The sequence below is a fragment of the Mastacembelus armatus genome, chromosome 19 (assembly GCF_900324485.2).
Source record: "Mastacembelus armatus chromosome 19, fMasArm1.2, whole genome shotgun sequence".
Taxonomy (NCBI): domain Eukaryota; kingdom Metazoa; phylum Chordata; class Actinopteri; order Synbranchiformes; family Mastacembelidae; genus Mastacembelus; species Mastacembelus armatus.
In genome coordinates, this window is record NC_046651.1 from 6,410,434 (window position 1) to 6,422,908 (window position 12,475).

Below are 12,475 nucleotides of genomic sequence, written 5' to 3' on the forward strand. Positions count from 1 at the left end.
TTGAGTTAACTTCATGTTTTTTTTTTTACTGCTGCACCTCATTGGCTGTAATAGATGTCAATTTCGGGGAGTTAACCAATGAGCGGGCCGTAGCTCACAAGCATGACGTCACGGAAAAGTATTAATACTCGGCTTTAACCCGAGCAGGCTCGTAGTAAAAAGCGTTGCCGTTGCGGCGGAAGATACCGACAACTTGTCATCGACGGTGATTAGTTCATCTCAGCGAACGTCTTAAAGGTAAATATAATCGATTTGCTGTGTGGATATATAAGTTTTTGGATGAGTTCGTAGTCGGTATAGTGAGATGCGATTACGTTTCTCTGTAGTTACAGGCATTGTTTATGAACCAGGCTAACATGTCGACCTGCTAACATTAGCATTAGCTAAAAATAGAACAATGGGATTCCTCCTAGTGAATGTGTTTGTCTAAACGTAATGGTTAGTTTGGGGAAGTGAAACTACATTTCATCAGTCAGCCCAAGATTTAACCGTCGATGTTGACTAGTTTTTTTTTAAATGTGAAAATAGCCTTGGCTGGGTTTATTAACGCTATGTGTCATGGCTAAGCCGAGTCGAGGCAATGTCGTCTGGGCGTGAAACGAGAGTCTGAAAATGGCGAAGTAGAAGCAAACGGCTGTCTGGGTTGGTAACAACGTGTTGTTTCGGTGTGGTTTCTGTGGGTTTCTTGACATTAATATAACTCGTTAAATAATTTTACTGACCCAATTGCTCTATCGGAGCAAAGTTGTATTCATGTTACTTTTTGTAGTTGTGGATCTTATTGTCGATCTTACTAGCGTTTATAGCTCCTACCGACGTCATTTGACGCCTCCCCGTCGCTACAAGCGGGGGAGGGGATTTGTGTTGGTTGTGTGCTGGGCCATTTACGACCTGTGTTGCTTGACGAGCTTAATGGCGGAGCAGTTTGGTTAAACATTAAGGACTGAAATTGGTACTATTTTTGAAGTAACATCGGTTTTTGGATTTTAGAAAGTACGAGATGGCCCGTACCAAACAGACTGCCCGTAAATCCACTGGAGGAAAGGCGCCAAGGAAGCAGCTGGCCACCAAGGCAGCCAGGAAGAGCGCCCCGTCCACAGGGGGAGTGAAGAAGCCCCATCGCTACAGGTGTTTAACGATTCATCATTTATTTTACTATAACACAACGAATAGATGTTGTCACATCAAGTACTTGGTGCTAAAATCTTGTCCTGTTTAGGCCTGGAACTGTGGCTCTGAGAGAGATCCGTCGTTACCAGAAGTCCACCGAGCTGCTCATCCGCAAGCTGCCCTTCCAGCGTCTGGTGAGAGAAATTGCCCAGGATTTCAAGACTGATCTGCGCTTTCAAAGTGCTGCCATTGGAGCTCTTCAGGTAAACAGGCTGTGAAATGGAAGTTACACCAGTAGGTTGATATGATCAGTAGTGGTAAAACTAATATTTGTATTTTTCTGTAACAGGAGGCCAGTGAGGCTTACTTGGTGGGTCTGTTTGAGGACACCAACCTGTGTGCCATCCACGCCAAACGTGTCACCATCATGCCCAAAGACATCCAGCTGGCTCGTAGGATAAGGGGAGAGAGGGCCTGAGCAGCTCTTGGCAGCATTGTCCAGACAAATTATCCTATTTATCGTTCTTAACCATTTTTGTGAACATTTTTATTTTTGGGCTATTTTTAATAAGTTTTCTTTTGATTTTGTATTGTATTTTAGATTGAGACGATACATCAACCATTCCACGAGCATGAGTACACTTACTGGGTAGTTGAAGTGTAGTGCGGTGGGAATGTCTACTTATTACATTATGGGTCATTAATACATGTAACCTATTACACCAACCCTCAAGTCCTGTATGAGTGTTAGGCTCCTTCTGGGGATGAAGTTGTCTTTGAAGTTGCTGTGAGAATGAATTCATCACTTCGTCCACAGGGTCCACGGTTTCTTCATCCATTTACCGATTACAAAATGCCAGCATGCCTTGCTCAGCAGGTGCCACTTCAGTGACTCAGATGTTGGCTTACCACATCTGATGCTCATCACAAGTGACGGAGCTTGGCAGATCCTCTATTTTCTGGACTGCTTTTTACATGTTTTCCAACATAAAATCTTGGCAGCTACATTTAATACTATTTATGAAAATGTCACGTCTTTCTATTAAAGGTCTTTATGAGTAGAAAGCCTTTTGTACTGTAGTAATTGAATATTTAATTTCAGACGGTGTGCATGGTCTTAATATATTTATTTACAACACATGAAACAATGACAGTGATTTGTCATACAAACCACTCTGTATGCTTGAAACCGGTAGCTGTAAAGGAAACACATCTCTTAAAAATATAGAATGAAACATGTCATATAAGCTCATAACTTTCATGGCTCACCTATACGGTTGACAATCTCTTCACACTCCTTTATGGTGCTGGCTCTAAGTGCAACACAGCAAAATCCTGTTGACTGAGGGGTTTCTGGGGAGTCTCTGTGAACAGAAACAATTGTCTGCTAACATGTGGGTCTAGCTAATGCCAAAAGAGCAATAAGTACTGTGGTGCTCCCTGTACTTTTTCTCTACAGGGAGGTGTACATGCCTGGAATGACAGGAATGTGCATTGCAGGATCTTTGGCAATATTGTTTAGCACCTTTTGCAAAATCGGTGATAGCTTTGTATGAAAATCAGATACTCACACCACACAGAATGCAAATACTGTGTAATCGGGTTGACCAAATCTCCCTACGCATGAAATCTCTGGATAGTGGTGCTCAAAAAGTTCCTAGACAACACGTCACAGGATCATTTTGATTATAGCCAGAAAAATGTTGGAATTGTGAAGTAATAGAGACCAGAACACCAATTAATTCAGGCAACACATATATCTGCTTACCTGTTTGCTGTTTGTGTCTGTGCATGTCAAATGAGTTTCCTTCATATCTAACAGCACTTCCTGCAGGACAAATTACTTGGGTTAAGTATGTTGTTTTGTTACCATAATATGCTGAGATCTTGCATCCATTAGAGCCAAAGTGACCCTGCAGCAGGATTGTGTTTTCATTACCTTGCTAGGAAGGTTTTTTTGCAACACCAGTGGAATTGCATGTTGTAACACCTCTTTGCCTCCAAACTAAGAAAGGGTAGGACCAGATATCACATCACTATTACAAGTGGGTTATACACAATTATTGAATATTTATTGAATATAAGCAATTATTTACCATTCCAATGTTTGCTTTTCCCAAGAACTGCACAATGTACACAATCCTGTTGAGGAGAGGCGTATCAATGTATCAATCTCAAGACAACATTTAAAAAACATTGTGCAGGATTTAGCAAACAACTTGCCTTCCCTCTTTGAGACACTGTGACGGATAAGGCCTGTGGTCCTGGGAGACTGACTGTTGGGAGGGAGTGGGACCAAGCTGCAGTGTGGGGTTTTCCATTCTCAGGGCCCGCAGGAGTTTGACAAGGGGGCGATAAACTGTTCCATCCTGGGCCCTCCATCGCACAACACGAATGGACAGAGGGCGGCCCTTGAGCTGAGACAAAACCACACCTGCCTGGGAAAGTAGAGAAAATTCAACTTTATGAATAAAAACTTCTAAAATCTTTAGCAGGATGTCAGCTAAGGCAAACACATTCCTGAGTGTGGCAGGTTTTTTCATTATGCAAACACGTAGTGTTTGTCAAGGGTGTGAGAATACATACAGAATGTCACTTGTTCTATCTGTCCCTAAGAAACATGTGTATGCTGTTTCCATTCATTGGAAAATCATAATTGTGTCTTAAGCCTACAATACTAACAGAGCTGTAGTGAAACCTCAAACACCATCATCCATGTTTATCATGTTAATAAGAAGAGTACTACACACCCACATAGCTCTTTTCAACTATTCTGATTAGAGCTCAACTCAGGTTGGGTGCCGCTGTGTTAGGCGTTACACAACGTCACCAAGCTAAATGTATTAATAAAATATTTGAAAGTTTCCCCACACTGGCCAGTGCCACAGAATGAGTTTTGTCAACATAAGTAAAAACAGCTTTGCATAGGGGCTTGTTTTTCAAATGTCACAGCAGAAAAGCTATAGGTGTTCATGACAAAGCGAAATGATTCCAGTTAGCTGCTTTCGTCCAAGGCTACTGGGATTGTCATGATTTACTGGGACAACTGAGTTACAACAAAGCCATTATTAATAGTGTCCATAACATTTGTATGTTTTCTACTGTGACAGGTGTGTCTGCTGTGAAAAACTACAACCAGCCATTCACATGACATTAAAGGTCATTAGATTTCCTTTTTACCTAACAAACTTCAGATGTGTAATCGGTTTAAGACAGGGCTGTCCAACCCTGGTCCTTAAGGGCCACTGTCCTGCTTATTTTTGAACTATCCCTGCTCTGCCCACTGCTGATTACCTGGATCAGGTAAGGCAGTTGGAAAACAAGCAGTTGACAAACAGTGACCCTCCAGGACCAGGATTGGACATCCCTGGTTTTTAAGTCAAAGCTCAGTTCACTCGGTTCCTGTGTTCTGCGCTGGCTAAAATGTGTCCAGATATCAGAATTTTTCTCCAAACACCCATCAAACACCAAATGTTTAAAAGAACAGATGTAATTGGTTATAAGTTAAATATAGAACATTGCATGCTTGAAGAGTTTTCTACCTGTCCACACTTAGAGTTCCTCAATGAGGTCCCGTTGATCTCATCAATAATGTCACCAGGACAGATAAACTTGTCGACATGAGCCTGACTACCAGGCATCAGGTCAAGGACAAAGACACGTCCACTAAGATACCTAAGAGATAGAGGCACATGATGCTAGAGGATGGAACAATCTATTTATTAGCAGACATGTTGGGTGGAACAAGGATTTTTTAGGAGAGTGGAAGACACAAACCTTAACACCATCCCAACCTCCCGACAGGGCACTACTTCATATATTTCACACACCTAAAAACATAATCATCAACCATCATCAACAAAGTCTCTTCTGTTGATGCTGAGTATAAAGGATCTCAATTTTTTCCATATACTTATGGTTATTACCAAAGCCATAATAATATTGTTGTGGTGTTGCAACAAATTACTAAACAATAGTCTTTGTTACTTACCGGAAGGAGCCAGCTCTCATCGAGAAAACTGCAATTCTGTCTTAAAGAGACCACAGGCTGTTATTAGTGTAGTTGTCTGATCGTCCAGTGATTTTGAACAGTATTTTGGATTATTTTGGAGGAAATCCTGTGTGTCTTGGAAATTTTGAAAATGGATAACAAGCACATTTGCAGTTTTTCTTGGCATAAACAAGGAGTTGCTCTGACCTCCATATCCAATTTAAATTCCAGTTGAGAAAGAACCAGCAGCAGGGACATGAAAGGCTCTGGAGGAGGGAGAACAGTGCTCCTTAGGGACTGTTGATGTTGAACGCCAAATTGTAGTGATGACAAGCATTTCCACAATTTTGCTTAAGCCATTAACAATGAGTGGAAACAATCAACTCAAAGTAAAAGCCTCACCCACAAATTCCTCATGCCTGAGAATTGATAAAGCTGGGCTGTACCACTGAGGGGCGAGAGACAGTATGAACTGCAGCAAGCTGGATAGACACATTTACTAAAATATCCACAGAATAACTATACAAGGAAAAGTCACACATGGGCCGCACTAGAAAAAAGTACTAGTCCAAATATATTTCAGTATAGGAAACATAACTACTGCATATATACTACCTCCAGGACCCTGGGTGTGTGCAGCAAGTGTGTGATGAACTGCGGCAGGGTCTTGCGGCTGAGGGCCAGTCTGAGCAGGTAGCGACCTCTGCCCTGAGCTGAAAGCAGCTTCCTGCAACCTCTGGTCTGCTCCACTGCCAAGGACAGAGCAGACAGCCTACATACACATATCCACAGAGACAGCAAGCATTAAACACAGCCTTGAAATAGTCATTAGTGTAATATCTATGACAGTGTACAGTTATAACAATAAAAATGTTCGCATCGTAATGCAGGGCGTTGTTACCTGCCACAGGCATCTTGGTGCGGGAGTTGTTCAAAACACTGCCAGTAGTCCCTGTGCACCAGACTGAGAACTGGCTCTGAAGGGAAAGGACACATCCAACCGGTTGAAGCATAAACTGACATTCAGAAATATGAAGGTGTGTCAGATATAGAAGCTGTTAATACAGCAATTTGTTTACAAGTAAATTACACTGAATTAAAACAAATCCAAATGGTATTTCATATATACGGGGGTACTGACGTTGGAGCCCCTTCCTGAGGACCAGCTCGATAAGCTCACAGCAGGAGGCGAGGTGAGGGTTGGTGTCTGACACCACCTCTCCGTCTGACTGCAGGTTGAGGACACACACTGCGAGGACAAAAACAAACAAGGCAGTTTTCAGTCCGCATAAAAGACTAATGGTGAAAAAAAAAACACACACACGAGTTTCTCCTGCAACCTGCGTGATCCGTTCAACACCAACACTGTAACAGAAGGCGCGGACCATAAACGGTCTGGGAGGTGCGTTTTCAGGAAAAATCATGCTTTTCTGTGCATCTGCAACAGGAATAAAACCGAGATGATCGAGGTAGAAATACGCGATAACTGTCTCTGAAGCTGGATTTACAATCCAGTCATATCCCGTCATTCTGCATTAGTCTCTGGTCCTTACCTTTCAGGGTTCCGAGCAGAGGGTCTTTGGGTGCCATGTTGGGGAGAGCACTGATCAGTCGCTGACGCACCCACCAAACCTCCTGACATCCAAGCACGCGCTGTAATCTCACTTCCGTGTTTCCTACCTGAGATACCGACACACCTCCCCATTCTCAAGCGCTGAACAGCTGGAACAGAAACAGCTGGATAGATATATCAGCCTTAGAGCCAAACGTCTGTCTATTAGCTGCATTTACATCTGCTGCTCTGCTTCCAGGCATGAAAACATGCAAACCCTTATTTCAGAGGCTATTTCTTCTTAAGTGACTAGTAAAACTAGTAACATAGCTAATGTTACCTATCTTGTGCTGCAGTTTGTACCTGAAACAAACCGAGATTGAAATAATGCGTTAGGTTTGACAGGTTAACACTTTGTTTTAAATAGAAAAGGTATAGCCTACTATAAAAAACACAACTTCAACATAACCATTACATTTTTACAGCTAACAACTAATGCAAAATAATTACATGAGCTAATATGGGGCTATTTCAATTCCTAACTTACGACTTTACTTAGGTTTTCTTGCCGGTGTGCTGATTATAACCTTAATATTCCTAAAGTCTAACCAGCTGCAGCGGGTCTATATGACTATTCCAAATACAGCTCTCTTCTTCTTCTTCTTTTCCTTTCAGCTGCTCCCTTCAGGGGTCACCACAGCGAATCCTCTGCCTCCATTTAACCCTACCCTCTGTATCCTCCTCACCCACACCAACTATCCTCCACACCCTCTGAAATGTAGAAACAGTGAGAGCACCTGGACAGGAGTCGTGTGGCGCCCCCTCGCGGCTCCCCCTCACACTGCGGCTGCGCGCAGGTGGCGGCGCGTGGCAGAGAGGAGCGCGCGCTGAGCGTGCCGCTGCAGTTGTAGCGTGAAGCTGCGTCCGTGTAGGGTGGAGGTGGATTCAACGCTGCTGAAGCAGGCAGAGTACAGCCAGAACACCACAGCGGAGCCTCGCAAAGTTGTCCGCAGGAAAGGAAGACTCTCCCCTGGCACGGTCAGACTTTGTTTCTCTAACACCAGGTCTGTGTGAATGGACTAACTAGGCTCAACTGTGCCGCCGCTTAGGGCGTAACTAAAATCATCTGTCTGCCTGATAGTAATTGGTATCCATATTTGGAAAATCTAACGTTCACTTTATTCGTTCATCCTTATTGTAGCATAAACATTCAAAATGAGACATTTTGTCGACGACTGACTGAAGAGAAAAACGCTGAAAGTCCGCACATACATTTTTAGGTTATTCCAGCATCTCCTCTTGCGCGGTCTATTATAGTGTGTTTGTTTTGATGCTGGTGTGTGTCTCCTAATATAGAAAGTCAGCTACCTGGGGTTTGTATAGCAATGGCACCGGTTGGTAATCCTGGATTTCTTCTAATCTTCCAGCTCCTCTCCACAACATACAGCTATCCTACCGCCTACCGCCTCCACTGCCAAAAATAAACCCTCTCCCAGTACACGTAACTCCTGACAGGTCGCCAGGTAAGTCACGCAGGAGTGTATTTCCCACGCATTTACTATGAAATATGTTCCGATCTTTCCGTATAGAGTGACTACTTTGTTGTCAACAGGCTCAGTGGCTCTGTGTGTTGTCTTCCTTTGCAGCACACACCAGGGCCTTTTCAGACATAACAGATTTATTCATTTATGTTGAAAAAACTCACCACATGGTGTATTTACAGTTTGTCAGCAGAGCCCAACCCATCTATTAGCATGACAATAATCAGCTGATATCAACTATTTGCAAGGAGATGGAAGGTGAATCCTTCACCATCATATTCAACGGACTCGGCTTCCTTGTTAGGACAAAATCCAGGGCCCCTGTGTGTAAATCACTTTTGATGACTTGGTTTAAAGTAAGGCTGAGGTTAGAGTGTTAGGGTTATGTAGGTAGTGGTTATGATTAAGGTTAGGGCAAGTCTCCAGGAAATGAAAGTAATGTCCCCACAAGAAATGGAAACAAATGTGTGTGTGTGTGTGTGGTTTACCATAGCATATATTTTCTTCAGTCCTTGGAGAGTCAGTACCAACATCTTTTGGCTTAGCTGCCACCCTTACATCACAGAAAGAACAGCAAATCCCCTCAATGCATCAAGCTGCCGTGCAGGGGTGGACTGCTGAATCAACAGCAAACTGGGCCAACAATCCCCCGCACCCTCCGCAGTGTTTTAAAAGTGCTCTGCGCTGCTGTCTCTGATCTCCTTGGGAATAAATTTCCAATTTCAAAGCTGTGATCCAAGCGCATCGGCCCACACGCGTCAGGAAATCCTGTTACTGTGCAATATTTTTTGCCTATTTCTACATAGTTCCTCTGTTTGCCGCTCACTTTGTGGTTTTGTGTGTGGAGTGGGTGGACAGGCTCTCTTCTGGCCGTGTGTGGGCCCTTTTTCTCTCCTCCTCCTCCTCACCTAATGATAGCTCAGTGGGCCTGATAACGAGCTCTCTGTGGACTTCCAGTGCGGAGCTGTGATGGAAGCCCTGCAGTGCTTCTCTCTCTCTAAACACACACCTTTTGCCACCTCTCATAAATTACTGATTTCTGCTCTCTCGTCAGTTTGTGTGGGTGACGAGAGCCCAGTCAGCCACAGTTCAGCGCCGCCACTTGACAGAGGTGAGTGCCAGTGTACTAAAGCTTTTTATTATTGTACCACAGAGCATCGGCCTTGCTCTCCAGCTGCCAGCATGATGAAGGACTGCCTGCAGTTTCTTATCGAGCCAGCCAAAAAGCTCAAGATCCGACTCAAGGTATGGTTGCGCAATTCTGTATTTTCTGCAAGTGATGCATTTGTTCATACATCTCCATGCTGTAATTCAACTTATATCCTCTGTTTTTTTTGCTCCAGGAATCTCGTAAACGAGTGAAACTTGAGAAGAAGGAGCCGCTGGTGGAAAGTCAGTTATTTATTATGGAATTAGCACGAGAGCTCAACAAAATTTGCCAGGTAAGGTCTCCTCCTCCTCCTCCTTGTTTCACACTAAATAACATTCATTCGTCTGTATCTTTATTCACACCAGAGGTCAAACATCCTCGGCCACATCTGGACCAGCGAAGACATCTGGCCAGCCAGTGTGTGTCGTGATTTTATCACAGAATGGGCTGCTGTGTTAGAGAAGAGAGTGCAGGTATGCAACAGGTGCCATTTATGTCCCAGACAGCTTCCAGCAACTGTTTTCTACTGTAGATTTCCTGTATATGATTAAATGTTTATGTTTCAGCCAAGGATCATCCCATCTGACTACCAGTATGGGAAGTCAGAGAAGAAAGACTGGAAGAGTCACCTTCTCTGCATGCTGGAGGCTGGGGGGGAGTGTGATATGGGGCCCTACAAGAGGGTCATCATGGACTGGACACGGGAGATTAAAAGTAGGCCTCAGGTGACTATACGCCACTGGACATTGAGGATGTGTGTCAGCAATTTCTTGTGGTGACTGAGCAGCTGACTGGTGATTAAAGTGTGACCCAGTTCCTTCCTTGGATCTGATAAAGATGATTAAGCTAAGTCCCATTCTTACCAGTGATCCCATCATAATTGTAATATCCTGGAGGTATGACCAGGAAGCCTCCCTTCACTGTTTACTGCATTAGATTTGATTGAATGCCTTTTATTGAATAATCCCAACCACTTAATTCATACTTTCTTTAACATTTTCTTTCCAGCCAACTATCTGGCCAGGTGAACCAGTGCTCATGATGCTGGACGACCTGGAGTTCCAGTGGAAGAGAGGTCGTCTGCCCAATCTGCTCCCTGCCATGGAGCTCATAATGCTGGCTGTGCTGAACGCTGACAGCCCTGTAAAGGTCTGGCTGTATTTAGTTAAAACATGAGAGATGTGCATGCTGCACAGTACGTGTGTAACTCAACATCCAGTCTTTATGTTTCCATTGTCTGTGTGTGTGTGTGTGTGTGTGTGTAGGAGGATGTGACTAAGCAATGGCTGGTGAGAAAGCAGAAGAGCCAGAGAATTGGTGAGTGCACCTCTGACAGATCATTTGACACATCTTAACTTTGGAAGTTGTTAAAGATGAAGAACAATCCACAAAACCTCACATTAAAAAAATCTAATTATAAAGAATTCATACAGTCAGGCTTCAGGATGCCAAAAAGCTGTCTAAAATGCCATTATTTATACTTCCATTGAAATTAATCAATATCAACATATGGAATTAAATAATCCTAACCCTTCTTTCAGACGCTGTCCGCTACATCCCACACAGCTGTAAGTGGAAATCCTAAATGTTGTCAACATGAATTGCTTTGAAATTACATTACTGCATTAGTTGCACGGCTGTAGCTAATGATTTTTTTCATTAGTTTGTTGACTGGGTTTGGGTGATATGATCTTAAATCTGCTGTATTTTTTAATATGTTGTCACATTTACCTTCATAAATATAAAAATCTAGATTTTAGCACTTTCTTCTCCTTTTCTTCACAGTGTGGAATTGGATTTGTGAGGCAGCAGGTATAAAAATCTTTGGTCAAGAAATAATCTAAAGAATCACATCTGTTCATCATACTCTTATCTGATTTTATCATCTGTAATCGTTCCGTTCTCCACAGAGGATGTCACCCTGGACTCAGACTCAGCCAACCCAGACCTGCTTATCTCCAGTGACGGAAAGCGCATGCGGTGCGGCCTGGAGCACCGTGATGTCCCACACTGCCAGCAACGCTTCACTGGCTGGTGGTGTGCTGTAGGCCAGGAGGGCTACACCTCTGGACGCCACTACTGGGAGGTGGACGTGGGCGAGCGGGACTGGCGGCTGGGCGTGACTACAGCGTCTGCAGCGAGGCAGGGCTTCCGCTCTCTCAACACGGATACAGGCTACCTGACCCTGCGTCTGGAGAGGGGCACAGATCTGAAGGCTCTGACGGTGCCCACCACCCTGCTGCCACAGAGCTTGGTGCCCAGGAAAGTTGGGGTGTACCTGGACTATGAGCAGGGCCAGCTGTCCTTCTATGACGTGGAGAGGCGTTCTCACCTCTACACCTATAACCAGAAGTTCAAGGATGAATTGTACCCTGTGTTTGGGACTGTGGAGGTGGTCAAAGACCTTGTGATCAGGCCTGCAGATGTCAGACAGCCATGTCTCTGCCCTGGGCCTTGCCTCTGGAACTAAACTATTGAACACACATCACTTTTCTGTCCTGATTCTCAGCAGACTCTGTGCTTTTATTTTTGTCCATTAATTTGAATCTTGTATGTTGGTCCTGCACTAAAGTTTGACTCCTTTTTCAGGTTGCCTTGTGAGATCAGAAACAGTAGTCATCATCAATCTGAATTACACTTTCTGTTATTCTGCCTTCATAGAGACATATAGTATTTGACTGTTTGTATTGTGAATATGAATATTTTAATGCTGTCTGGTAAAAACAAATTTTTAGACTAATGAAAATGTTTTTTTCTCTGTCTGGTAGTTTGAGTTTTTGTTGGAATTCCTCAAGCCAGAAATAACCATATAGTGTTTCTTTTAGACCAAAATATTAAAAACACAAAAACCCAGTTTTAATGTCATGGTGACTGTATGAATATACTTTTTTTATTCTTGGAGATTAGAAATACTTACAGACTAATAACTTCATCGGTGTAATATTAGCATGCAGGCTCACAGTAGAACGGATGTACGACCAGCTAACTTTGAGCCTCTGTGCAGTTAAAGGGTGGAAGTGATTGGGGCTCGCTAACAGCAGATAATTACAGTCTGGGTCGATGCATGTGAAGAGCTAATTCTTGCTTTGTTTGCTTCTTTGTCTCAAGCTTCCTGCAAACATTTGTCAGAC

At 43.5% G+C, this 12,475-nt stretch overlaps 3 protein-coding genes across 5 annotated transcripts; 2 read left to right on the forward strand and 1 right to left on the reverse strand.

The window, feature by feature from the left end:
- Nucleotides 1-106: 106 nt before the first annotated feature.
- LOC113135253 (histone H3.3A) lies at nt 107-2,175 on the forward strand. Its single transcript, XM_026315104.1, has 4 exons — nt 107-237; nt 991-1,128; nt 1,220-1,373; nt 1,460-2,175. The coding sequence occupies exons 2-4, from the start codon at nt 1,001-1,003 to the stop codon at nt 1,586-1,588; spliced, it is 411 nt and encodes a 136-aa protein (XP_026170889.1). The 5' UTR covers nt 107-237; nt 991-1,000; the 3' UTR covers nt 1,589-2,175.
- Nucleotides 2,176-2,218: 43 nt separating this feature from the next.
- On the reverse strand, nt 2,219-7,208 carry LOC113135552 (uncharacterized). The gene is made up of 16 exons (XM_026315672.2): nt 6,655-7,208; nt 6,243-6,350; nt 6,003-6,078; nt 5,717-5,873; nt 5,504-5,549; nt 5,309-5,367; nt 5,102-5,137; nt 4,888-4,940; nt 4,653-4,785; nt 3,334-3,548; nt 3,207-3,252; nt 3,050-3,115; nt 2,879-2,938; nt 2,682-2,767; nt 2,380-2,474; nt 2,219-2,306 (listed from the first exon to the last, which is right to left on the reverse strand). The coding sequence occupies exons 1-16, from the start codon at nt 6,689-6,691 to the stop codon at nt 2,272-2,274; spliced, it is 1,308 nt and encodes a 435-aa protein (XP_026171457.1). The 5' UTR covers nt 6,692-7,208; the 3' UTR covers nt 2,219-2,271.
- A 354-nt stretch (nt 7,209-7,562) lies between these two features.
- LOC113135370 (butyrophilin subfamily 1 member A1) lies at nt 7,563-12,413 on the forward strand. 3 transcript variants are annotated; one of them, XM_026315356.2, is made up of 11 exons: nt 7,565-7,691; nt 8,081-8,176; nt 9,348-9,439; nt 9,538-9,636; nt 9,710-9,817; nt 9,911-10,069; nt 10,353-10,493; nt 10,610-10,661; nt 10,886-10,912; nt 11,130-11,156; nt 11,255-12,413. In XM_026315356.2, exons 3-11 carry the CDS (start codon nt 9,377-9,379, stop codon nt 11,812-11,814), a joined length of 1,236 nt encoding a protein of 411 aa, XP_026171141.1. In that variant the 5' UTR covers nt 7,565-7,691; nt 8,081-8,176; nt 9,348-9,376; the 3' UTR covers nt 11,815-12,413. The 3 variants fall into 3 exon arrangements, with proteins under 3 accessions (XP_026171143.1, XP_026171141.1, XP_026171142.1); XM_026315358.2 differs by lacking the exon at nt 8,081-8,176 and having other exon boundaries at nt 7,563-7,691; XM_026315357.2 differs by lacking the exon at nt 7,565-7,691 and having other exon boundaries at nt 7,769-8,176.
- Nucleotides 12,414-12,475: the final 62 nt, after the last annotated feature.

Coding starts and splice junctions, on each gene's coding strand:
- LOC113135253 (XM_026315104.1), top strand. CDS start 1,001: ATGGCCCGTACCAAACAGACTGCCCGTAAATCCACTGGAGGAAAGGCG. Junction 1,129..1,219: donor AAGAAGCCCCATCGCTACAG/GTGTTTAACGAT, acceptor TGTCCTGTTTAG/GCCTGGAACTGTGGCTCTGA. Junction 1,374..1,459: donor CTGCCATTGGAGCTCTTCAG/GTAAACAGGCTG, acceptor TTTCTGTAACAG/GAGGCCAGTGAGGCTTACTT.
- LOC113135552 (XM_026315672.2), bottom strand. CDS start 6,691: ATGGCACCCAAAGACCCTCTGCTCGGAACCCTGAAAG. Junction 6,351..6,654: donor TCTGCTCGGAACCCTGAAAG/GTAAGGACCAGA, acceptor TTGTCCTCGCAG/TGTGTGTCCTCAACCTGCAG. Junction 3,549..4,652: donor GGAACTCTAAGTGTGGACAG/GTAGAAAACTCT, acceptor CTACTTTCCCAG/GCAGGTGTGGTTTTGTCTCA.
- LOC113135370 (XM_026315358.2), top strand. CDS start 9,377: ATGATGAAGGACTGCCTGCAGTTTCTTATCGAGCCAGCCAAAAAGCTC. Junction 10,070..10,352: donor AGATTAAAAGTAGGCCTCAG/GTGACTATACGC, acceptor TTTTCTTTCCAG/CCAACTATCTGGCCAGGTGA. Junction 11,157..11,254: donor TTGGATTTGTGAGGCAGCAG/GTATAAAAATCT, acceptor CGTTCTCCACAG/AGGATGTCACCCTGGACTCA.